The sequence below is a fragment of the Zootoca vivipara genome, chromosome Z2 (assembly GCF_965207765.1).
Source record: "Zootoca vivipara chromosome Z2, rZooViv2.hap1.1, whole genome shotgun sequence".
Lineage (NCBI taxonomy): Eukaryota > Metazoa > Chordata > Lepidosauria > Squamata > Lacertidae > Zootoca > Zootoca vivipara.
The window spans coordinates 1022307-1047462 of record NC_142585.1 but is presented as its reverse complement, the minus strand read 5'-3'; the positions used below and the strand labels follow the sequence as shown (position 1 = coordinate 1047462).

The 25156-nt window shown below is 42.5% G+C and overlaps 2 protein-coding genes across 6 annotated transcripts in view; one reads left to right on the top strand and one right to left on the bottom strand.

The window, feature by feature from the left end:
• The window catches only part of ARHGEF6 (Rac/Cdc42 guanine nucleotide exchange factor 6), a 143213-nt gene extending 126904 nt beyond the window's left edge, over nt 1-16309 (top strand). For all 5 annotated transcript variants that reach the window (XR_015948742.1, XR_015948741.1, XR_015948744.1 and 2 more), the window contains 2 exons: nt 14754-14871; nt 15753-16309. The gene's annotated coding sequence lies outside the window, so the exon portion shown is untranslated. The remainder of the gene's footprint in view (nt 1-14753; nt 14872-15752) is intronic.
• CD40LG (CD40 ligand) overlaps nt 1-22569 on the bottom strand; it is a 40332-nt gene extending 17763 nt beyond the window's left edge. The window contains exon 1 of the mRNA XM_035112714.3: nt 22289-22569. Coding sequence (XP_034968605.3) covers nt 22289-22441 — 153 coding nt within the window. The 5' untranslated portion in view covers nt 22442-22569. The remainder of the gene's footprint in view (nt 1-22288) is intronic.
• Between the last annotated feature and the right edge of the window lie 2587 nt (nt 22570-25156).

Genomic DNA, 25156 nt, shown 5'->3' with positions numbered 1-25156 from the left:
ATTTAACTTTAACAACAATGATAGGGAAAGGGATAAAATAGGGTGGATAAATTAATGGATATGTAGCTAAATAAGATGTATCTGAACTGCCATGGAAAGAAGGTTGGGTGGGGAAGTCTATGTGAATTATTGTAGAAGGATGAAAATATGATCTGTAAACAGAAAACTGAGAAATATCCATAAACAATAAAATAATAATAATAATAATAATAATAATAATAATAATAATAATAAAGATCAAGCATACAGAATAAGTACCCAATGGGGAAAGGTTGTTTTGTGGCTTTTTATGTTTGGAGGAAAGGCAACAAACGGGGAACATGATGGAAGTTTATAAAAAATGAAGCACAGCATGGAGAAAGTGGATAAAGGTAAAGGGACCCCTGACCATTAGGTCCAGTCGTGACCGACTCTGGGGTTGCGCGCTCATCTCGCATTATTGGCCGAGGGAGCCAGCGTATAGCTTCCAGGTCATGTGGCCAGCATGACTAGGCCGCTTCTGGCAAACCAGAGCAGCACATGGAAACGCCGTTTACCTTCCCGCTGTAGCGGTTCCTATTTATCTACTTGCCTTTTGACGTGTTTTCGAACTGCTAGGTTGGCAGGAGCTGGGACCAAGCAACGGGAGCTCACCCCGTCACAGGGATTCGAACCGCCGACCTTCTGATCACCTAGCCCTAGGCTCAGTGGTTTAACCACAGCACCACCTGGAGAAAAGCTTTTCTCTTCCTTTCACAACACTAGACCTAGTGGACATCCAATGAAGCTTAGTTTTGAAGATTCTGGACAGACAAAAGGAAGTTCTTCTTCATGTAGCTCATACATAAATTAAGAACTTGCTCCCCCAGGAGGCCAGGATGACCACAGATTTGGAAGGATTGAAGGCTGGTCTACTCACCGGTCAATGGACCCCTGGTTCTACAGGAGGCAGTAATGGCCAACAATGTTAATGTATTTGAAAAAGGATTAGACAGGTCAATGTAGGAGAAGGCTGTCAATGGCTACCATGGCTAGGCTATGTTCTGCCTCCACAGATAGAAGCAGTATTGCTTTTAAATATAAGTTTCTGGAAACCACAGGAGGGGGGAGCACTTTTGAGCTTATATCCTGCTTGTGAGCTTCCTGCAGGCATCTGGTTGGTGACTGTGAGAAGAAGATGGTGGGTTAGATGCTCCATTGGCCTGATCCAGAAGGCCCTTTTTATGTCAGTAGGTATAGGATTGCAGCTGAAGATGGCACCAGATATAACATGCACAGGTACCATCAATTTTTAGACTCTAAAACATGGCTGGGGAACCTCTGACCCTCATTGGGGTACAATACCTATCATCCCTGATCAATTACCATGCTAGTGGGAGCTGTTCGGAGTTGGATCCCAACTACATTTAAAAATAAATTTTGTCCTTTCACTACAAATGTATACAAATTTATTTTGGTTATTAATCTGTTAGCCTGGGTGACTCAGGGAAAGAACGCATTCCAAGGACATAGGAATGCTGACCCATTTAGCTCAGGGGTGGGCCCACGCAGCTTGCCCATTTGACCAGTGAGGCCATTGGGGGCAAACCACACCCACATACTCTACACATGAGGCTGTACATGAGATCAGGTGCATTTCCCTGCCTTGCTCCAGATGGGAAATCATTTCCCATTGAAACTTTCTGTCCCAGATCTGCTCTTAGAACCTCTGACAACCAAATGTTCAAAGAGCTGTGCAGGGCTATCTGAAAGCCCTTTTGCAAACAGACCCACACAGCTCTTTGAGACTCCTTTTTAAAAAAGGTTCTAAGAGCAGCAGGGTATTTCTAAAAGGGCTTTTAAACAGTCCCATACTTCGTTTTGAAATCCTGACAACTGGTGCTTCAAAGTCCAACATTGCCTGATGCTGTAGTGACAGGTGACTGACAGGTGGGATGCCCCATCCATCTGTTAACATTGACCTGCAAGGGGTTGGGAAATAAGAATCTGGTAAGATAAGAAGCCTAGGTGACGCTGTGGGTTAAACCACTGAGCTGATCAGAAGGTCAGCAGTTCGAATCCCTGCGACGGGGTGAGTTCCTGTTGCTTGCTCCCAGCTCCTGCCAACCTAGCAGTTCGAAAGCACGTCAAAGTGCAAGTAGATAAATAGGTACCGCTACAGGACACAACTGGACCTGATGGTCAGGGGAACCTTTACCTTTTACAGCGGGAAGGTAAACGGTGCTTCTGTGTCCACCAGAAGCGGCTTTGTCATGCTGGCCACATGACCTGGAAGCTGTACGCCGGCTCCCTCGGCCAATAACATCGGATGAGTGCCGCAACCCCAGAGCCAGTCACGACTGGACCTAATGGTCAGGGTCCCTTTACCTTTAAGATAAGAATCATAGAATCATAGAATCATAGAGTTGGAAGAGACCACAAGGGCCATCCAGTCCAACCCCCTGCCAAGCAGGAAACACCATCAAAGCATTCTTGACATATGGCTGTCAAGCCTCTGCTTAAAGACCTCCAAAGAAGGAGACTCCACTACACTCCGTGGTAGCAAATTCCACTGCCTAACAGCTCTTACTGTCAGGAAGTTCTTCCTAATGTTTAGGTGGAATTTTCTTTCTTGTAGTTTGAATCCGTTGCTCCGTGTCCGCTTCTCTGGAGCAGCAGAAAACAACCTTTCTCCCTCCTCTATATGACATCCTTTTATATATTTGAACATGGTTATCATATCACCCCTTAGCCTTCTCTTCTCCAGGCTAAACATACCCAGCTCCCTAAGCCGTTCCTCATAAGGCATCGTTTCCAGGCCTTTTACCATTTTGGTTGCCCTCTTCTGGACACGTTCCAGCTTATCAGTATCCTTCTTGAACTGTGGTGCCCAGAACTGGACACAGTACTCCAGGTGAGGTCTGACCAGAGCAGAATACAGTGGTACTATTACTTCCCTTGATCTAGATGCTATACTCCTATTGATGCAGCCCAGAATTGCATTGGCTTTTTTAGCTGCTGCATCACACTGCTGACTCATGTCAAGTTTGTGGTCTACCAAGACTCCTAGATCCTTTTCACATGTATTGCTCTCAAGCCAGGTGTCTCCCATCCTGTATTTGTGCCTTTCATTTTTTTGCTCAAGTGTAGTACTTTACATTTCTCCTTGTTAAAATTCATCTTGTTTGCTTTGGCCCAGTTGTCTAATCTGTTAAGGTCATTCTGGAGTGTGATCCTGTCCTCTGGGGTGTTAGCACCCCTCCCAATTTGGTGTCATCTGCAAACTTGCTCAGGATGCCCTCAAGCCCATCATCCAAGTCATTGAAGAAGCCAGCAAAGATTCCCATCCCTGATCTAGCTGCAATCAGTTCTCCATGGTTCCAGGCAGGGGACATTTCCAGTTTTACCTGGAGGTGCTGGGAATTTCTTTTCTTCTTACAGCTTAAACAACAACACATATACAACAAAATAAATAGTTCTTCCCCCTTAGTAACTATGATATGGCACAGAATTAAGCCATTATGTAGAACACAAAAAAGAGAGTCCAGATTATCCAATCCAATCGAATGAAATAAAAATAGCACAATCTCACGAATCAAACCAGCCAAAGGATTTCACATGTTGTAGGAAGTCCTCTGTTGTCTGTCTTGTTCATCTATATATATATATATAAATGTAGGCATTGTGCGCGTGGAGGTCACAGCCTTTCTCCGTAACTGCTGAACCGTAATGCAACAAATTTGGCCACAACGTACCTTGCCCATCAGGGAGGGATCTGGCATAATTCCCCCCCCCCAAAAAACCACACCTTTCACACCTAAAATAATGATTAAACACAAAAAAGTGGCGCCCAAATTAGACGTCACCACCAGAAGCTCTGAAAACTCCAGCAGCATCCAATAGCTGCGCTGCCAGATGACATCACAAAATTCCCATGCGGGGGGAGGACCCTGAGTCAGCCAAAGCAGTGGGGGTGGGTTGGGACAGGGAAAACTGAGTAGGCTGACCGCCAAAACAGCCATTCCCCCTCCAAAGCCCAAGCCCAAAGCCTCCCCTGGCGGCTGCATTAATAAACACCTGGCAGCATTAGGCAGTCATTCATCATTTCCCCTAACACGCACTTGGGGGCATGGCGAGGGGTTTTTGCTTTTTCATTTAGTGGGCGTTGTGTCACATGCGAGGCTGTGGCGGCCATTTTAAGTAAGGGCAGTCGTGCCCCTTTTAACCTAGGCTTTATACTATGACTGATTGCCAGCCTCTGTGTCTTTAAAAACAACAACAACCATGCACTTTCTCTCTTTTTTCCAAATAATTTTTATTCATTTTTCAGATACAAAAAAAAACCCAAACAAAAACACAGAACAAAATATAAAACAAAGGAAAAAAAACAAAGAATGAAAAATAAAAAAATTCCTTTAGTAGCACCTTAAAGACCAACTAAGTTTTTATTTTGGTATGAGCTTTTGTGTGCATGCACACTTCTTCAGATACACTTGAAACAGAAGAGTCAGACCCTTATGTATATACAGAGGTTGGGTGGGTGGGTGGGTGGGAATGGGTGATGGGCTGATGGGAGTGGTAAACCTGTAGATGGCTGTTAACGACTGCTGATGACTGCAATTGGTCCTGCGGGGAAAAAGCAAGGGCTGAGGCGCTAAAGAAAGCTTGATCATGCATAATGAGATAAGAATCCAATGTCTTTGTTCATCCCAGGTGGCTCCATGGTTGAACAAAGACATTGGATTCTTATCCACTCCCATCAGCCCATCACCCATTCCCACCCCCCACCCTCTGGGGATTTCCTCTGGGGGGCCGCTGCGCTGAAGCAGTCTCCCCCTTCCTCGAAAGCACACCATTCTCCTTAGCTGAGGAAAACAGTGCCCGCTGCGCGATCAGCCGGAAGCCAACCATGCACTTTCTCTCCCCAGTTTAAGTCCTCGGATATTTGCAGTGGCCAATTCCCCCCCCCCTATTTACAATCCCCTACCTTCCCCTTGTCACTTCCTGGTTTTTTTATGGAACCGAACAGCTCGGGCGCTTTGGAGCATGCCTTCTGTTGCTATGGGGCTGTGGGGCTTCGCTATTTGACCCCGCCACCGTTGGGATTTTTAAAGTAGTTCTCTGGGTCCCAGGGTGCACCATCACCCCCAATCCTTTTATTTGCCCAAACGGACCTCTCCCCACCTTCCTCAACACCAAATACTCCTCAATTATACCCACAATAAAAACCATTTAAAAAGTTACAAACAACACATTAAACAAACAAAATACCTCCCATCCTACATTCCAAAAAATTACACCAAAAATAAACAAAAAACAAAAAAACCACCAACACCAAAATCATACACTACACGCCAAAATAAATGACAACACCAACTGGAGAAATGAAACACTGCAAAGAGCACAATAAAAAAAAACCAATGTAAAATACAAAAGGGAACAAGACAAGGGTGTCTGCCATCACCATTGCTTTTTATTTTAGTCCCGGAGGTCCTGGCGAGAAATATAAGAGCAGAATAAAATATTAAAGGAATTAAGGTAGGGAAAAACAGATGGTGACAGCAGTCACGAAATTAAAAGACGCCTGCTTCTTGGGAGAAAAGCAATGACAAACCTAGACAGCATCTTAAAAAGCAGAGACATCACCTTGCCGACAAAGGTCCGTATAGTTAAAGCTATGGTTTTCCCAGTAGTGATGTATGGAAGTGAGAGCTGGACCATCAAGAAAGCTGATCGCCGAAGAATTGATGCTTTTGAATTATGGTGCTGGAGGAGACTCTTGAGAGTCCCATGGACTGCAAGAAGATCAAACCTATCCATTCTTAAGGAAATCAGCCCTGAGTGCTCACTGGAAGGACAGATCGTGAAGCTGAGGCTCTAATACTTTGGCCACCTCATGAGAAGAGAAGAATCCTTGGAAAAGACCTTGATGTTGGGAAAGATGGAGGGCACTAGGAGAAGAGGACGACAGAGGACGAGATGGTTGGACAGTGTTCTCGAAGCTACGAACATGAGTTTGACCAAACTGCGGGAGGCAGTGCAAGACAGGAGTGCCTGGCGTGCTATGGTCCATGGGGTCACGAAGAGTCGGACACGACTAAACGACTAAACAACAACAACAACAACAACAACAACAACAACAACAACAACAAAACAAATATAAACTGAGAGCATATGCTGACGACCTGATTATGACAGTGGAAGAACCAAATAATTCTCTCCCTAGAGTTTTGGAAAAAATGCAGGGGTTTGGGCAAGTTGCTGGTTTTAAAATAAACAAAAACAAGACTAAATTATTAGTTAAGAAACTAACAGAAAAGGGTAAGAAAGAGTTAACTCAAATTACAGAGACAGAGATTCACATAAGAGCCAAATATTTGGGAATTTGGCTCTAAACTAGGAATGTTAATACCTATAAGTACAATTATGAGAAATATTGGAATGAAATAAAAAGGAATCTAGAAATTTGGGGTAGAATGGATTTATCATTACTAGGAATAATTGTGACAATTAAGATGAATGTATTGCCAAAAATGTTGTTCTTGTTTCAGACAATTCCTGTGATAAGTAATGCTGCCTGCTTTAAACAATGGCAAAAAGATATTTCAACATTTATCTGGAAAGGGAAGAGGCCGAGGATAAAATATAAAATACTTACAGATACCAAAGAAAGAGGAGGATTTTTCCTTCCAGATTTTAAACTTTACTATGAGGCAGCTTGCATTACTTGGATACAGGAATGGATTAAATTAGAAAACATAGAACTTTTAGATTTGGAAGGACATGATAATAGATTTGGCTGGCATGCGTATTCATGGCAAAACAAAGTGAAAGTACACAAAGCGTTTCAGAATAATATAATTAGAAAGTCACTTTTAAAAGTGTGAGGACAATATAAGGAACTACTAGAACAAAAGACACCATGTGGTTGTCCCCATAGAAATAATAACAGTAAAAAAACACACAGAGAGAAAGAATGGCCTACATATAGAGAGTTGTTATAGGAGAAAGAAGGAAAATGGAAACTTAAAGACTGATGAAATAAGAGAACATGTGCAAGATTGGTTGCAAGATTGACAATTAACACACAATTAAAACACAGACTATGTATGCAACAACTGCAGCAAAGATGTTATTGGCATAAAGATGGAAAAGCGATAAAATACCAACTAAAGAATGACAAGAAAAACTTACAGAATATGCCAATATGGAAAAACTAACTGATAGACTATGAAACAAGAACAAAAGAAGATTGGAAACCATTTTTGGCTTATCTACAGAAACAATGCAAAGATTTGAACTCATTAGCAGGTTTCGAGTAAGCATTTACAAGTAACAAAATGTATATAAATTATAAGATTAAATATTAAAAGGGGGAATTGGAAGGTAATATGCAGGAATCGATATTATGTTAAATTAAACCAGAGAGGAAGGTTGAGGGAAGTCTGGGGGGGGGGAGGGATCAATTTGGGATTGATGAATTATGATATTTGCTATAATGATATTCTGGAAAATATGGAAAACTTAATAAAATATATTTACAAAATTTTTTTTAATGTGACACCAGAGGGTGCTTGTACAGCAGTGAACCGCCATCAGTGGGAAATTGCATTGAGAGCTATATTACAGGGGTTTTTATTAGTGTGTTTATAGATCAGTGTAGATCCAGCCATGGTTTCTTGGGGAAATACTTTCTGTTTCTGGTATATATGGACTCTTAAGAGAGGATGTGTAATAGGCCAGCTAAATTCAGTCTTATATATCCATGTCCATCTCCATACATTTGAAGCACTATGATACCATTTTAGAGAGTCATGGTTTTCCCCAAAGAATTCTGGGAGGTGTGGTTTGTTAAGGGTGTTGGTGAGAGCTGTTGGTGACCCCTGTTTCCCTCACAGAGCAATGGTTTCCAGAGAATTCCCTTGGGAGAGGGATTGGTTTTTAAACCATTCTGGATTTAACTGGGTAACAGTAGGGTCAGCCCTTTTTAATAGCTACAAATCCAACTCAGAGTTATGTGTGCTTAAACCTTTTGATTTCAGTGGGAGTGCCAGAGGGGAACATGGGTTATGGCCACAACTTGTTCATGATGAATCTGCAATCATTTGAGTTTATACTGAAATCCTGAAAAGGAAGTGGGCTTCTCTCTCTCTCTTAAACAGTCAAAACCCTTATGAGGGTTGGATTAAGGGTGAGTGTGAGCTACAGTATCAGGGCACTTGATACTGAGGCTAAAAATTGAGGCTAACCAACATTTTTGTATCAACAACAAAACCGTTTATTGTGAGGACCATGCCTGTACACAAATATCAACACAACAATAATTAAAAATGTTAAAATTCATTACCGGTACATACTATCCCAACAAAACCTTCATCCCACAAAACAGGAAGAGAAAGAAAACAAGCAAAGAGTTAAACAGACAATGAAGGGGTCTTTACTTTATCATCCATAAATCTTTCCCTGGCTTTCATGGCCTTCATCACTAAGACCGCTACCACATGGGTAATCCGTGGGTTAGCATCAACTAACAAAAATTTTACTCTATCTTCAGGATTGATTATAAGTTGGGTATAGTTTGCAGCATCGCGTCTCTAAAGCCCGAGTAAATGGGGCAATAGAGGAGGTAATGTATAAGATCCTCTATAATTTTCATGAAGCAAGGGCATAAACGGTGTTCTGCTGGGATTTTTGTAAATCTACCGGTCAGGTATGCAGTTGGCAATGCTTGAAACCGGGCCATAGTGAAAGCTCTCCGAAGGGTGGGATCGGTGATATCCACCAGGTAGTTGGCACAGATTTTGACTGCCTTTACTCGGGGGAACCAGTAGGAAAACCCAGAATTTTTTATCTTTGTGGTGTCTAAAAAGGCATCTTTTTCAAAGATCCGTTCCCAAACTTTATCAGGGCTCCACAGTTTGAGAGTATTAAACTTGGGTAGATTGTATCTGGATACAATATCTAATAAGTTTTGACGCCAAGTAGTATTATGTTGTAAAGATACAAAGGCTTGTTTAGCCAATAAGGTGTTTGAGGCATCTGCGAGGTTGATGAAAAAACGCAGAAATCTTAAGTGGGCCCTGGCAGACACAGAAGGTAATCCTACTTCCACTCTTAAGAAGGCTGCCGGGGTACCCTGAGGGAGGCCTAGAATTCTTCTGAGATAAAATTTTTGGAAGATTTCAAGCTGTTCTAGCAGCTTCTGATTCCATCCTGAGGCTAACCACAAAATGGTGCCCCCTCTCCCTGTCAGGGAAGAAGGGGCAAGGGAAGATCTACATCAGAAACAAGCGGGAAATAAAAATCTACATCAGGATCTGCCGCCCCTGTGGATCCTGCCACCTGAGGCAGTTTGCTTCCCTTTGCCTCATAGGTAGGGCAGCCTTAGGCAAGGGTTCCCAGGCAGTGGTCTGCAGACCAACCTTGGTCTGTGAGCTGCTTTCAGGTGGCCTTGAGGCACATCTGTTAAGAGCACTTAAAATCTGATTTCTCTAGAGTTCTCATATTGTAGTTCAATAAATATATTGCAAATTGTAAAGCAATAAATATATAAGAAAAGGAGCAATTAAAAAGTGCAATTAAAGGTCTACAGTATCAAGCATGGTACATTGCAATTGAGTGGTCTGTGAAGACCCTCAGCAATTTTCAGGTGCTCCGATGTGTGTGCGTGTGCGCTTATGTTTATTCATACATTTATTCTAGTTTTTAAAAATGAAGTTTGCTTACCCCCTTCAAAATTAAAGGGAGATTGTTGCAAATCATCATGCTCTGTTCAGAGAAGGGTTGTTATCCAGTTGTTGTTGTTTTAAATCTACATTTTCCAAAGATGTTTTCTTTCTCAATTGCAAAAGAGCAATAAGTTAACCATCATCATAATAATCATTCACTTAAACCGCAACCAATTTTCTCTTTCTTCTCTTTTTAGATTACATCAATTAGAGATTGATAGATAAGTAGACAGTAGATGGATCTCAATGTAAATATATATTTAAATATATAGATTGGGATGCCTGCCAGATGTTTTGGACTGCAAAAGGGAGATTGGAGCTATCGTTAAAAGGCAGCCCTGTTGTTTTTGATATTTAATCGTGAAGTGAAGTTTTTGATATTTTATCGTGTTTTTAATATTCTGTTGGGAGCAGCCCAGAGTGGCTGGGGAAACCCAGCCAGATGGGTGGGGTATAAATAATAAATTATAATACAGTAGTAATATTTTTATATGCAATGAGTGTGCCTTGGAAAAATTAATAATGCAATTGATGTTGGACTTAGAGCATAGCCCCAGGCATGCCTACTCACTCAGAAGTAAGAAGTAAGTCCCTTTCAGGTCAACAGCATTGATTCCCAGGCAATTGGGTATAGCAGGGGTCAACAACCTTTTTCTTTTTTTAAAATATATTTTATTGATTTTACACACAAGGACAACATATATAACAAATTAATTCCCTCCCTCCACCACCCCCCACGGGCCCTCTCCTGCCACTAGAGCCACCCATGCGCGGCGAATCGACGGAGACAATCCATTTTATAGTTGGGTTTATCCCCACCCCCCTCTCCACCCCTCAGAGCCCTCCCCTGATCAAGAGGGACAAGTGGCGTTCAGCCACCCGAGATTGAGCAATAACAGGTCTGTGATGCCCTTAGATGTCCGGGGCTGCACGCGCGCTACACTGACTGGCTCAGCGTGTGTCTACCCTACGCCGACAGGTGCGGGTAACCCGTTGAACCCCATTCGTGATGGGGATCGGGGATTGCAATTCTTCCCCTGTCAACAACCTTTTTCAGCTGTGGGCCAGTCTACCGTCCCTCAGACCATGTGGTGGGCTGGACTATATTTTCTTTTGGGGGGGGAAATGAACGAATTCCTATGCCCCACAAATAACCCAGAGATGCATTTTAAATAAAAGGACACATTCTACTCATGTAAAAACACGCTGATTCCCAGACCATCTGCGGGCCGGACTGAGAAGGTGATTGGGCCGCATCTGGCCCACGGGCCTTAGGTTGCCTACCCCTGGGATATAGGATTACAGAAGTGCCCAGGACATGGTGTGAGATGCAGGGGTTCTCAAACCAACCGGGAACAGTGAACATGGTGCTATCAATCTCAAAATCTCTCAAGAATGAAGTTCAGTGTTAAAAGGAAGTTGAAAGGAGAACCATGTAGATCGCTCTACTCTCTTGTACAAGACTATATATACACTGTACCTTTAAAGCACATTTGAAATACATTTCTTTCCTCAAAGAATTCTGGGCACTGTAGATTACAACGCAAAGAGATACAGTTCCAAACAACCCTCAATGAATGACAGTTCCTAGAATTATTTAAGGTGGGGGGTCTGTACCTCAAATATAAAGCTTTTTTTCAATGCAGCTCAATAAATTGGGAGGGAGGGGAGTTCTTTAAAATAACAGACCCAGTAGCAGACTGTGTAAACCACAAATTAGGAAATATCCCATCAAATCCAAAAGGATGACAATGTGCTTGAAGGCAAGGAGAAGGCTTCCTTCAGAAAACTGGAGCCTTGCAAAAATTAAAAGAAACCAAAGTGGCCATATTTAGCACATAAGAAGAATGGGGGAAAATCCATAGCAGGACAGTTCCTTGCTAAGGGCCAACAAAATAATGAGGATGCTTTCAAGTTCTCCAGAACTCACCATCAAGTCAAAGCAAGGAATGAAGGCAGAGTTGGGTTGTTGTAAAAAATGGTCCTTTAGGTACCCTGGTCCTAAGCTATTGAGGGCTTTATGGCTATAACACAATGACAGTTTCTTCCTCCCAATACTCACCCCACCTGCCAAAAACAAAAAACAAAAAATCCTGCTTTGCTCAAAAGCCAGCCTGATAAAGAATTTCGGAGAACTCAAAAGCTTGGTCACACATTTTGGTGGGCCCTAAGAGGATAATTGCCTGCACTGCAGATTTTAGACTTGCCCAGATGTATAGGAGGCAAACAAACTAACAAAAGAATTTGAGGAGCATTCTTTTCTTTCTTTTTTAATGACCACCACTAAACATTTGTTTAAATATGTGGAAAAACAGGAAATCAGCCAGGGAGGCAGTTGGACCGTTACATGACAAAGGAGCAAAAGGCATGCTAAAGGAAGATAAGGAGGTTGCAGAGAAACTGAATGAATTCTTCGAGCTTTTCTTCACTATGGAAGATGCAGGGTAGATTTTCACATGGCCCACCTCAACTGATTTTTTATTTTATTTTTTTAGAAAGGATGTCTAAAGAACTGAGGCAGACGAAGATGACAAAGGATGGAATTTATGGGCTCAGAGACAGATTAAAAATAAAAAAATGTCACAGAGCCCATATGGCATCTATTCAAGAGTTTTTAACCCAAATATAAACTGCTGATTTTCTAACCATGTGGGAACTGTACTTACAGTGTTGGACTAGGACCTGGGAGACCAGGGTTCAAATCCCAACTCAGCCATGAAGCTCATTGGGTGACCTTGGGCCAGTCACTTAGCTTAGCCTACCTGGGGGGGGGGTTGTTATGGAGATTAAATGGGGGGAACCATGCATGCCACCTAGAGCTCCTGGGGGAGGGGAAAGGTGGGGTATAAATGCAGTAAATCAATCAATCAATAAATTGGTATCAATATTAGAGGGTTGCACTTGGAAGGTAGCCAGCACAACACCATTTTAAAAAGAAATGGTTGGTTAAGTAGCTTAACCCCTATTAAATGGTTGGGAAGTATTATTTAAAAATTTAATTTGACTTCACTGCAAAGATGCACTCCTCAAATGTCTCCTGAAACAGACAGATGCCAACCATATTATTAAAGATAAAATTGTTAAGCATGTTGAAGAACAAGTCTTATTGCAGAAGAATTAGTATGGCTTCTGCAAAGAGAAGTCCTGCCTCATCAACAATCTGCAACCTTTTTTTATATGCAGGTTTTGAGGAATGATTTGTTATATTTTATACCAGGTAATCCCTCATTAGATGTTCCAGAGCAAATTTAGTGTCTTTTGAAAGGGGTAGAGAAGCTGATTCATTTATCAAGCTCCAATGACTTGGGAGCTAAATACAGTGGAGTAGCATGGGGGGCCGAAGAAGGTCATAGCCCCGGGCAAAGAATACTGAAGGGGGCTCAACCCGGTGCTCCCACAACAGGCTCTGTCACCAAGACCACGTGGCTGCCACCTTCTGGAGCTGTGGGAACATGAGCTGTACCCAGGCTGGGCCTTCGGGGCTGTGGCAGTGTCTCCTTCTCCATGCGTCCAGCAAAGGGACACCTGCTCCTGGGCGGAACTCCCGCTGGCCAGACCCCAGACCTTTCCCTGGCCCATGCTCGCCCTTCCCTGGGGCCTCTCTCCTGGTGTGTGTCTTTAGGCAAGGTGCACGCCCCATGGTGGGAGCAATGGAGAGGAGAGTCACCCACTCAACTGGGACCTGCCAGTGCCCTGTGTGGCCAAGGAGAGGCAGACAGGGAAGGGCTTTGCTTGGCCTCTCAGCCTGTTCTCTGTCACCCTCCACTGACAGGAACTCCAGCCTGCCTGAGATCTTGCCAAGCAAAGAGGGTGAATGTGGCAACTGGCATGCAACCTCCATGAGGAGTAGCTGCCAAAGGTGCAAAAGCAAGGTCCAGCTGTTGCCTCCCATGCAATCCCATAAGGAGGTTAGGGAGGGCGATCATTGCCTTCCCCCCGATGCTGCCAACCCATGGTACGCCACTGGCTAAACATATACATCTTCACTAGGGATGGGGGAAAGAAATTCAGTTCAGTACATATTTAATGATGAATCTGCCTAATCCACACTTTCTGACAGAATATGGGAGCTGAAACACAACCGGCCTTTGAAATTCACACTTCTCTGAAATTTCTGACGCAATTCTCTGACAAACCAATGCTTAAACTATAAGTGTGCATGAAAAATACAGACTTTAGTGAAAATAACATACTGACATTTCATTATGTAGGGGGGAATTGCTTGCTAAAATGTGTACATTATTCAAAATTGCATACAAATATGTGTTTTCAGATAAATTCACTCTAAAATGCTGATGAACTTCATGAGGATAAACAAAAAAACAAAAAAAACAAATTTCTGCAGAAAAATGATTTTAAGAATGGTGAAAGCGGGAGAACTGAAAGTGACAGATGCATCCCTAATTTTTATTCAGGCTATTGAAAGTGGCTGGTTTATTTCAGAGAAATGTCCCTCTATTGTACCATCTCATTTCATTTTGATCTCTTGTGCTGTGTTTTTATAATGTATAAGCAATGTTTACAAACCTCCCTGAATTAAGGATTTCAGTTCCCTGTGTTTCCAATCCTACATTTACTTCTACACATCTCTAAATTAGTTTATTTATTTTTAAAGGTTCTCATGAAAATCCATCAAAATTTTAGTGTGAATTTCCCCCAAACAGGCACAGTTTGTGTATGCAATTTTGCTTAATGTACACATTTTTTGAACAGCAATATCCTCACATATAACACATTTTTGTATGTGTTTTCTTTTCTTTACTAATATATGCATTTAGATGTGCACTTTGTATGCACTTCAATAGACATTCCTGGGCTGGAGAACTGCGTTGCAAAATTCAGAGAAGTGCAGATTTCAAAGGGCGGCTGTGATCCTTTTCACATATTGTCTCAGAAAGTGTAAACTGCATAGGTTGGCCTTTATATGCAAACTGAATCAAATTGCTCCCCCATCCCTCCCCTCATCTTGCACAGGATAGAAGAAAGATTTTTAATGTTTAATATTTTTATCTGTATATCTACCGGTAGTTAGAGCAAGCCTCTCTCCTCTCCACATTCTGTCTCCAGCTTTCCCTAAATGGCGCCATCAGAGTAAGACTTTGGGGCAGACATTGTGGTCTGCAAACAGCAGAATGAGCAAAAAGAGGCCTCCAAGTGCAACAGGAGAGGCACATCATGTTTTGAGGTAAGTAAAGCACTTGTTTTAAGGAAGTGAACTTAAAGCAGTCTTTTAACCACCCAAAATATGATTAAAACCAGCATGTAAAATTACTGTAGCTGACTACTGCTTTCTCCAGTGGGTTCTCACAGTTGCCACTGCAATGCCCCCATTTATGTGAACCAGCTGCTGGTCATGATCCACCTGCTGATGCCCAATGTTCCAGTCAGCCATTCTGCCTGTGAGCACAGAAGTAACTATTTCATGTCCTGGAACACAGACCTCGTTCCCTTGGGATGTTTGGAACTCCTGGTGGGTCTTTCTCCGATCAGAGTCACATGAGAGAGTTGAAAGAGGTGAGTTAGAAACACAAGAATAGGGATGCCGGCATCAATTTCTCATTTCCATATCAGTTCGCATTTTTAAAAAAGATTTTATGAAAATTCTTAAGCATTTTGGTGCAAATCACTCCAAACAGCCACATTATTGAACGCAGTGTACATGTGCTGCTCTGGTTTGCCAGAAGCAGCTTTGTCATGCTGGCCACATGACCTGGAAGCTATACGCTGGCTCCCTCGGCCAATAATGCGAGATGAGCGCGCAACCCCAGAGTCGGTCACGACTGGACCTAATGGTCAGGGGTCCCTTTACCTTTACCTTTACATGTTTTTGCAAAGCAGTTTCTCCTAATATAATGCATATTTATATGCAATTATTTACTAATAAATGCACACTTTGCCTGAGCCTATGTACACATTACTTGGCTGGAGAACTACACTGCAAAATTCAGAGACGTGTGGGTTGAAAGAAAGCTGTGTTTCAGTGTGATATTGTTTCAGAAAGTGCAAACAAGGTAGGTTTGCATTTATCTGGAAACCAATTTAATTTCTCACCTGTCCTTACCGAAGGTCTTCAGAAGTGCCCTGCCATAATTGCAAAAGACTGGAAAGATTAAAATGGAGGTTCAATACAAAAATGGGCATCATCGCATCTGGCCAAACCCTTTGGCAAAGAAACTGAACAAACAGATATGAGTTTCGAGAAAGGCTGGATACAAGAAAGACTTTGCAGTTTTGCAAAATAATGTTTTTATTCAATAGACTAATAAGCAAAGTGGCAAGGGCTTATTCCCCCCCTGGATGGTTAATTCCAGTCACCCACACATGGCACACTATAGACTGATACACTATTATGCCATTGCTGTATAGCTCAGTTGGTTAGAGCGTGGTGCTGATAACGCCAAGGTTGCAGGTTCAATCCTTGTATGGAACAGCTGCATATTCCTACATCGCAGGGGGTTGGACTAGATGATCCTCAGGGTCCCTTCCAACTCTATAATTCCATGATAAATAAGAGACAATACTTCTCTACTCATGAAGCGAACCAAGATTTCTTCTCCACCTACACTCGCAAAGGGGAAAATGGTGTACCACATCCTTTTCTAAAAAATAAAGAAATAAATGCTTTGGTTTGTTGGTGTGTTTGTTTTTTAAGTGCCCTGTTGAATCAGACCAAGGGCCTATCTATTTTGGCCTTCTTCCAGCAAGGACCTGCTAGATGTCTTTTAATAGCTCACAGGTAACAGCAGGAAGCCCAAACCCCTTCCTCTGCTGTGACTATCTAGGAACTGGCATTCAGGGGCAGACTGCCTCTGATCATGGAGGTTTTACCTTGTAATGGGAATTGTGTGTGTGTGTGTATGTGTGTGTGTGTGTGTGCGCGCGCACGCGTGCAAGGTGGAGGAATTGTGTTTGGGACTGCAAAGTGTGAGGAGGGTTTAACCCTCCTCTGCCTTATCAGTTTGCATTTTTTCAAGACTTTATGAAAATTCATAAGCATTTTAGTGTGAATTTCTGCTAACAGGCACATTCACGAATGCAGTTTTGCCTAATGTACATGTTTTTGCAAACAATTTCCCCATAATACAATAGAGTTTTCTGCATTGTTTTCACAAATATATTTTTTGTGCAGACAGCTTGGTGGAGGAACTGCACCATAAAACTCAGAAAAGTGCCCAGTATCGAAGGACTGCTGTGTTTCATTTCACTCATGTGTTTGGGGATGAGGCAGGTTTGCATTAAAATGTGAAGAAGAGAAAAATGTCATGCTCAGCACTGTGTGAAAACTGGCCTCAATATTTATCTATTTAAAAGCATTTATATACAGCTTGGTGCCAAAGAATGCTCCAACTACCACACAATTGCCCTCATTTCTACAAGGCAGGTTTAGGCAGTATGTGGACCGAGAACTCCCAGAAGTGCAAGCTGGATTTCGAAAGGGCAGAGGAACCAGAGACCAAATAGCAAACATGCGCTGGATTATGAAGAAAGCTGGAGAGTTCCAGAAAAACGTCTACTTCTGCTTCATTGACTATGCAAAAGCCTTTGACTGTGTCGACCACAGCAAACTATGGCAAGTTCTTAAAGAAATGGGAGTGCCTGAATACCTCATCTGTTTCCTGAGAAATCTCTATGTGGGACAAGAAGCTACAGTTAGAACTGGATATGGAACAACTGATTGGTTCAAAATTGGGAAAGGAGTACGACAAGGTTGTATATTGTCTCCCTGCTTATTTAACTTATATGCAGAATTCATCATGCGAAAGGCTGGACTGGATGAATCCAAAGCCGGAATTAAGATTGCCAGAAGAAATATCAACAACCTCAGATATGCAGATGACACAACCTTGATGGCAGAAAGTGAGGAGGAATTAAAGAACCTTTTAATGAGGGTGAAAGAGGAGAGCGCAAAATATGGTCTGAAGCTCAACATCAAAAAAACCAAGATCATGGCCACTGGTCCCATCACCTCCTGGCAAATAGAAGGGAAAGAAATGGAGGCAGTGAGAGATTTTACCTTCTTGGGCTCCTTGATCACTGCAGATGGTGACAGCAGTCACGAAATTAAAAGACACCTGCTTCTTGGGAGAAAAGCAATGACAAACCTAGACAGCATCTTAAAAAGCAGAGACATCACCTTGCCGACAAAGGTCCATATAGTTAAAGCTATGGTTTTCCCAGTAGTAATGTATGGGAGTGAGAGCTGGACCATAAAGAAGGCTGATCGCTGAAGAATTGATGCTTTTGAATTGTGGTGCTGGAGGAGACTCTTGAGAGTCCCATGGACTGCAAGAAGATCAGACCTATCAATTCTGAAGGAAATCAGCCCTGAGTGCTCACTGGAAGGACAGATCCTGAAGCTGAGGCTCCAATACTTTGGCCACCTCATGAGAAGAGAAGAATCCTTGGAAAAGACCCTGATGTTGGGAAAGATTGAGGTCACTAGGAGAAGGGGACGACAGAGGACAAGATGGTTGGACAGTGTTCTCGAAGCTACGAACATGAGTCTGACCAAACTGCGGGAGGCAGTGCAAGACAGGAGTGCCTGGCGTGCTCTGGTCCATGGAGTCACGAAGAGTCGGACACGATTAAACAACAACAACAATATACAGCTTAATATTTCAAAAATCTCTAAGTGATGGTTAGAGCCATTGATAATATGTTTCCTTTCCCCCATTAATTTATCCAATCCCATACACACACACACACACACACACGTTCATGTGCACACCCACACACCCCTAAAGGTAAGAACATGAGCAGAACCTGCTAGATCAGGCCAAAATTCCACCTAGTCTATCATCCTAGTCAACTAAATGAAAGCGAGACCTGCCTCCCCACACTTGTGAGCATTATGGCACAATGGGTCCGTTCACCAAAGGACAGCTGTGGGCAGGATTCCTGCATTGTAAGGGTTTGGACTAGATGACATCTAGGGTCCCTTCCAAATCTACAGTTCTGTGATTCTGACTCCTAGCAACTGGCATTGGGGGGGGGCATACACCCTCTAATGCAGGAGATGGTACATAGCCATTGTGTATGAAGTGTTGTATCCCCTCCCTACTCAGATTGGACAGTCACTCTCCTTGCTGAACTTCAGGCACATGGTGAAGACTTTCGGATACCAGCAGGCATTTAAAGGAAGTGTTCAGGTTTATATTATTATTCCGTCATTTATTTATACTATTTATATGCTGCTCTTTATCCAAAGATCCCAACATCATAATTTATGTAACAAAATCATAAAATCACAATACAGAGCATAATAATACACAGTATAATGATAAAATGATCAGTGGCTCAGAGTGCCTTCCATCAGCCTCAGTTGGTGACCCAGAGATAACCGAACGATTGTTCTCTATGCTCTGGTAACCGCAAGGGTAGATTACTGCAATGTGTTATATGTAGGGCTGCCTCTGAAGATGGTTCGGAAACTTCAGTTACTGCAGAATTCAGGGGCCAGGTTGCTCACCAGAGCAAGACGGTTTGAGCATATTACACCAATCCTGGTCGGACTGCACTGGCTACCAATTAGTTTCCAGGCCCAATTCAAAGTGCTGGTTTTGACTTAGAATGCCTTAAACTGTTGAGGACCACAATACCTCAAGGACCGCCTCTTTCCATATGAACCTACCCAGACTCTGAGATCATCTTCTGAGGCCCTTCTTTATGTGCCGCCTCCTTGAGAGGTCCAGAGAGTGGCAACACGAGAACAGGGCCTTCTCTGCAGTGGCTCCCCGTCTGTGGAATGCTCTCCTCAGAGAAGTTCACTTGGCGCCTTCATTATTTTTATTTTTATTATATATTTTGTGGTTTTATATTTTGATTTTGTTCTGTGAAACACCCTGAGACCATAGATTACTTAACGGCCATAGGCCTAGGTGGAGAGAAATATTTTCACCTGGCGGCTAAGGTATGTAATGATGGTGCCAGGTGAGCCTCTGGTTTTGGTTTTTTGATTAATTTTTACTGTTGCCTTATGGTGTTAATTTATGTACACAGCTTACAAATGCTAATGAAAAACACTGGAAATCAATGAAGGTTCCCATGTGGGAACCTTACGAATGTACGGAACGTTGCTTTTTCTGAACATCCGGTCAGATCCAGACGTGTAATCTGGGGTACAGCCAAATCAGACAGTTCTGAGGCAGACTCATTCCCATTTTCTGATTATATAAATTGGGAGAGTCATATAAGCAACTCCTACCATGACTCATTCCTCATTGCAGCAGTGCTATATAGACTCGTCATACATATTCAGTTACATATAGCAAGAGTCTTACATATGACTCTTGTAACTGCATGTCTGTAACTTGTGTTTTATACCAAAAATGCTCCGTCTGTGCTTACATAGTTATGTGTTAGTTTGCTTCTGTGGCAAAGAAATAAAAATTATTATTTTAAGAAGGAAGAAATGCCAATGATTAAAACGCTTTAAATAAACTAACTAAGTAAGTAAGTATGGCTAATAGCCATTGAAAGCCTCGTGAATTTGTCTGATCCTCTTTAAAAACACCCAAGCTGGCAACATCACTACATTATTGAGGAAGTAAATTCAATAGTTTTGACTATGTGAAGGAGGACTTTGTCTCTCCTGAATCTTCCCAACATTCAAAAAAATATTCATTCATTTCCTCCCCATCAGGCTGGGTTTCCCTAGCCACTCTGGGCGGCTTTCAACAGAACCTTAAAAACAGAATAAAACTTCAACCATTAAAAATTTCCCTAAACAGAGCTGCCTTCAAATGTCTTCTAAAAGTTGGATAGTTGTTTATTTCCTTGACATCTGATGGGAGGGCGTTCCACAGGGCAGGCGCCACTACCAAGAAGGCCCTCTGCCTGGTTCCCTGAAATTTCGTTTCTTGCAGTGAGGGAAACGCCAGAATGCCCTTGGAGCTGGACCTGTGTCCAGGCTGAGCGATGGGGGTGGAGATGCTCCTTCAGGTATCTTGGGCCGAGGCCGTTTAGGGCTTTAAAGGTCAGCATCAACACTTTGAATTGTGCTCGGAAACGTACTGGGAGCCAATGTAGGTCTTTCACAACCAGTGTTATATGGTCTCGGCTGCCACTCCCAGTCACCAGCCTAGCTGCCACATTCTGGATTAGTTTCTGGGTCACCTTCAAAGTTAGCCCCACGTAGAGCGCATTGCAGTGGTCCAAGCGGGAGATAACTAGAGCATGCACCACTCTGGTGACACAGTCTGCTGGCAGGTAGGGTCTCAGCCTGCATACCAGATGGAGCTGATAGACAGCTGCCCTGGACACAGTATCGAACTGCACATCCATGGACAGCTGTGAGTCCAAAATGACTCCCAGGCTGCACACCTGGTCCTTCAGGGGCACAATTACCCCATTCAGGACCAGGGAGTCCCCCACACCCCCTGTCCCATCTAAATTCTAGCATGAGGGCTAGAGAAACGTTCTGCCTGTTCACTTTTTCTGCACTACGCTTAATTCTTTATATCTCTATCACTTCTCCTCTTAGTCATATTTTTTCTAAACTAAAAGCTTCAAATGTTGTAACCTTCTCTCAGAGGGGAATCATACCATCTCCTTGATTTTTTTGACTGCCCTTTTCTGAACATTTTACCAGCTCTACAACATTCTTTCTGAGGTGAGGTAATGACATCATAGCATTTTTTTCAGCTGCAAATTGCCCCAAATTAGCTACACATGAAGATATCCTATTATCTATCTTGCTTTGGAAGACGATCATCAGGCATCCGCACAACATGACCAGTCCAACAAAGTTGATGTTGAAGAATCATTGCTTCAACACTGGTGATCTTTGCTTCTTCCAGTACACTGATATTAGTTCTCCTGTCCTCTCAAGTGATGTCTAAAAAATTTTGGGCTTTGAAGAAACTCGATCTCAGGATGCAAGGGAGAAACATGCTAAGAGGAAGGCACGCTTAGCAAATCCACACCGTGATAAACTCCTGCCCACTAATGTCCCCACTGTGGAAAGACGTGTGGATCCAGAATTGGCCTCCACAGTCACTTACGGAACCATTGTTAAAATCGTGTTTATGGAAGACAATATTACTCGGCTACGAGGGATAGCCAAAGAAGAAGAAGAATCTATCTTGACTCTCACCCCAGTTGGCTTCATTGGGTGACCTGGTCCTTGGCTGGATTCCAGCAGTATGAGAAAGAATGGGGAGGGGGAATCTCTCTATTGACTTTCTCTACATAATGCAAAACTTTTTATATATACAGTACATCTATCATATCTGCCTGCTATTTACATGTCCTACCTCTGTTACATGTCCTACTCAGAGCAGACCCATTGAAATGAAACATGACTAATTGTCTTCATGTCCATAAAATTCAACAGGTCTTCTCTGAAGAGAATTTAGTTGGATGCAACTATGTGTATTCCCTTCCCTACCCCCACCCCTCTGTGCATCTTCCTCCAGCTAGTAGATCTCAATTTGCTGGTTTAAAAAAGACAGCAGATCCTGCAACTTGGAAGTCTTGCCAACCATGGGCTGCAGCAGTAAACCCTGAAGTTGTTCTCACACTTGTGAAAACCCTTCCTTCTCAATTTGGCCCTTCACTGTCCTTACAGAGTGACACCAGGGCAAACGAGGAACCAGCCTTACCTTGTCCACCTTCATGTGAAGATATAAGCCAAAAAGCACTGTCCCGAGCTGTGCAATAACGAACACTGCGATCAAGCTTGTGAAGGCTTTCATGGTGATGGTGAAGCCAGCAGGTCTTGGGGTTGTGGATGGATATGGCTCACCAGAGTCCATGTGTCTCTATCTCCTGAATTCTTGCGTCTCTGAGCCTCTTGAAAACCACCTCGCCACTTACTCTGCGCAAGAGAGCAACAAGTGAAGCTCTCTCTCTCTCTCTCTCTCTCTCTCTCTCTCTCTCTCTCTCTCTCTCTGTGTGTGTGTGTGTGTGTGTGTGTGCCTGCCCACCTCTTCCTGGGGAGGAAACTCATCTTCCATTTGTTCACACTTCTCTTCCACAACAACAGTGACAACAAAGTCATTTCCTGAATTCATCGTTTGCCATTCGCTTCCATGGGTTGTCACAAGTTCCTGGTGAGTTACTCCTCCAGCAACTTCATTCTTCTGCCCACCCACCCCACCTTTCCCCCCTCTCAGACTCCCCCCCCCTTCACACACACCCCAACCTCTTCCTGGCTTCAAAGAAAGAAGTCTGTCAATTCTGGGTTCAGGAAACACTAACTTCTCCACATTTCCACAGCAGTTTGCAATTTTTGTTAAGTCCTTGTGAAGATTTGGTGGCATTTTAGTATGAATCGCTCCTAATATATCCATATTTGTATGACATTTAATGTGGAGCAATTTCCCCTAATGTAGTGCATCTTCATAATTTTCACACAAAAAATATTATGTATTCTTTTTTGTGTCTGCAATTTGGAACACATTACTTGGCCAAAGAGCTGCATGACAAAATGTGGAGAATTTCATAGAATGGCTGTGTTTCAGGGGCCATATGGTTTCAGAAAATGTGAATTTGCTAAGTTTGCCTGGATTCTGTTCCCCTTCCCCCTCCTTATTTATGGCAGCCTTTTCCAACATGGTGCCCTCCATTTGACTCAGTCAAGGTTGATTGATCAACATTGGCGATCAATCTCTTCTTCATCGTATCTAAATAAAATCACAAGTGGGTAGCATTATTGCCCCCATCCTGACTCCATTCATGGATGCTGGGGGCATAAGAATATAAGAAGAGCCAACTGGATCAGGCCAATGACCTACCTAGTCCAGCATCCTGTTCTCACAGTGGCCCACCAGATGTATCAATGGGAAACCATCAAGAAGGACTCAAGCAGAAGAGGATTCTTCGCTCATGTGGATTCTAGTAACTAGCATCCAGATTCATTACCCCCTTCAACCACAGAAGCAAAGCATAACCATCCTGGCTAGTAGACATTGATAGCCTTCTTTTCCATGAATTAGTTGAATCCTCTTTTAAAGCCATCCAAATTGTTGGCCATGTCTCCTGTGGGAGCAAGTTCCCAACTGTGCACTGTGAAGGACTTTTAATCTGCCCTGAACATTCATTTCCATTGGATGTCCACAGCTTCTGGCGTCAAAAGAGGAGAACGATTTTCCTCTGTCCACTTTCTCTGTGCCATGCACAGTTTTACAAACTTTTATCGCGTCACTTCTTGCTCACGTTTTCTCTAAACCCAGAAGTCTCAAATGCTGGCAACTCCACAGGGGAGTCACCCCATCCTCTTGGCCATTGTGGTTGCTGTTTTCTAAGCTTTTTGCAACTCTACCATGACATGTTTGAAGGAAGGCAACCAGAACTGTACACAGTATTCCAAACATGGTCACACCACAGATTTGTAAAAAGAATAGGGTGATCCCTCACATATCTTGATAACAGATCCAAAACAGGGATGTATGGAAATAAATAGTTACCCTATCAGCCTATCTGGAGGGCATCAAGAACAGTAGCTGACGACTGATATAAATGACAATGGCAACTAAATAGCTAGGGGGAGATCCACTCTGATGTTTATACCAAGCAGACACAACCATGATTAAATCTTGTCATCGATGCTAAAAAAAAATGCAACAACTAAATCACATTCTTATCTGTTTTTCTTTTTTCTTCTTTGCTAAATTTGAGATTTAAAAATGTATTTAAAGTGAGTACTGCTAAATGGCTCATTTTTACTTTGCCCTCCTAGGCAACTGCAATTGATGTAATAAAGATACAGTAGTTTGTTTCACGGTGAAATGAGCTATATTAGTTCTATTAGACCAATTGCTTTTGAATAGTTTGCAGTGCTTTGTGGCATTTTGATTGATCAGCTGTTTTGTTTTGTTGTTTAAGTTTGTTGTGTTTAGATTCATTTTAATATAGCTATGGTGCATTATGCCTTCAAGGCCTTATGATGAAAATGTGGTCCAGAAATATTTTAACAGATAAATAAGTACACACACACTAAACAGCCAGCAAAGCTTGCAGTAAATAAATAACCCTCTGTTGTCTAAAAATAAAATAATTTTGATTCAAGTTTCAGAGTTATAATCCCTGGAGTCCTGTGGGAAGAAGGATTGGTTGTTCTCTCTCTCTCTTAAAAAAATATATTTATCAGAATTTATTAATTTTGCAAACTTTTACAGTCACCAAATCACACATCATACACTTGACATCGACTTCCCCTCCACCCCCTCCATGGTTTCCTTTAGTTACCCTTTTCCACTGTATATTCTAATCAATCCCTGGTCTTTTGCTTCTCAGTTTCTCTCACTTAACCCTATACTGCTGATCTAAATGTACTAACGTCTTAATTTGCTTCCAATGGTGGTTGTTTGTTTGTTTTATTTAGATAATCTAAGTATATTTTTCCAAACTTCCTTAAAGAGTCTTTCTTCCCAATCTCTTATTCTATTAGTTAATCTGGCCATTTCTGCATATTCCATCAGTTTCCTCTGCCATTCCTCCTTTGTTGGTATTAGACCCTCCTTCCATTT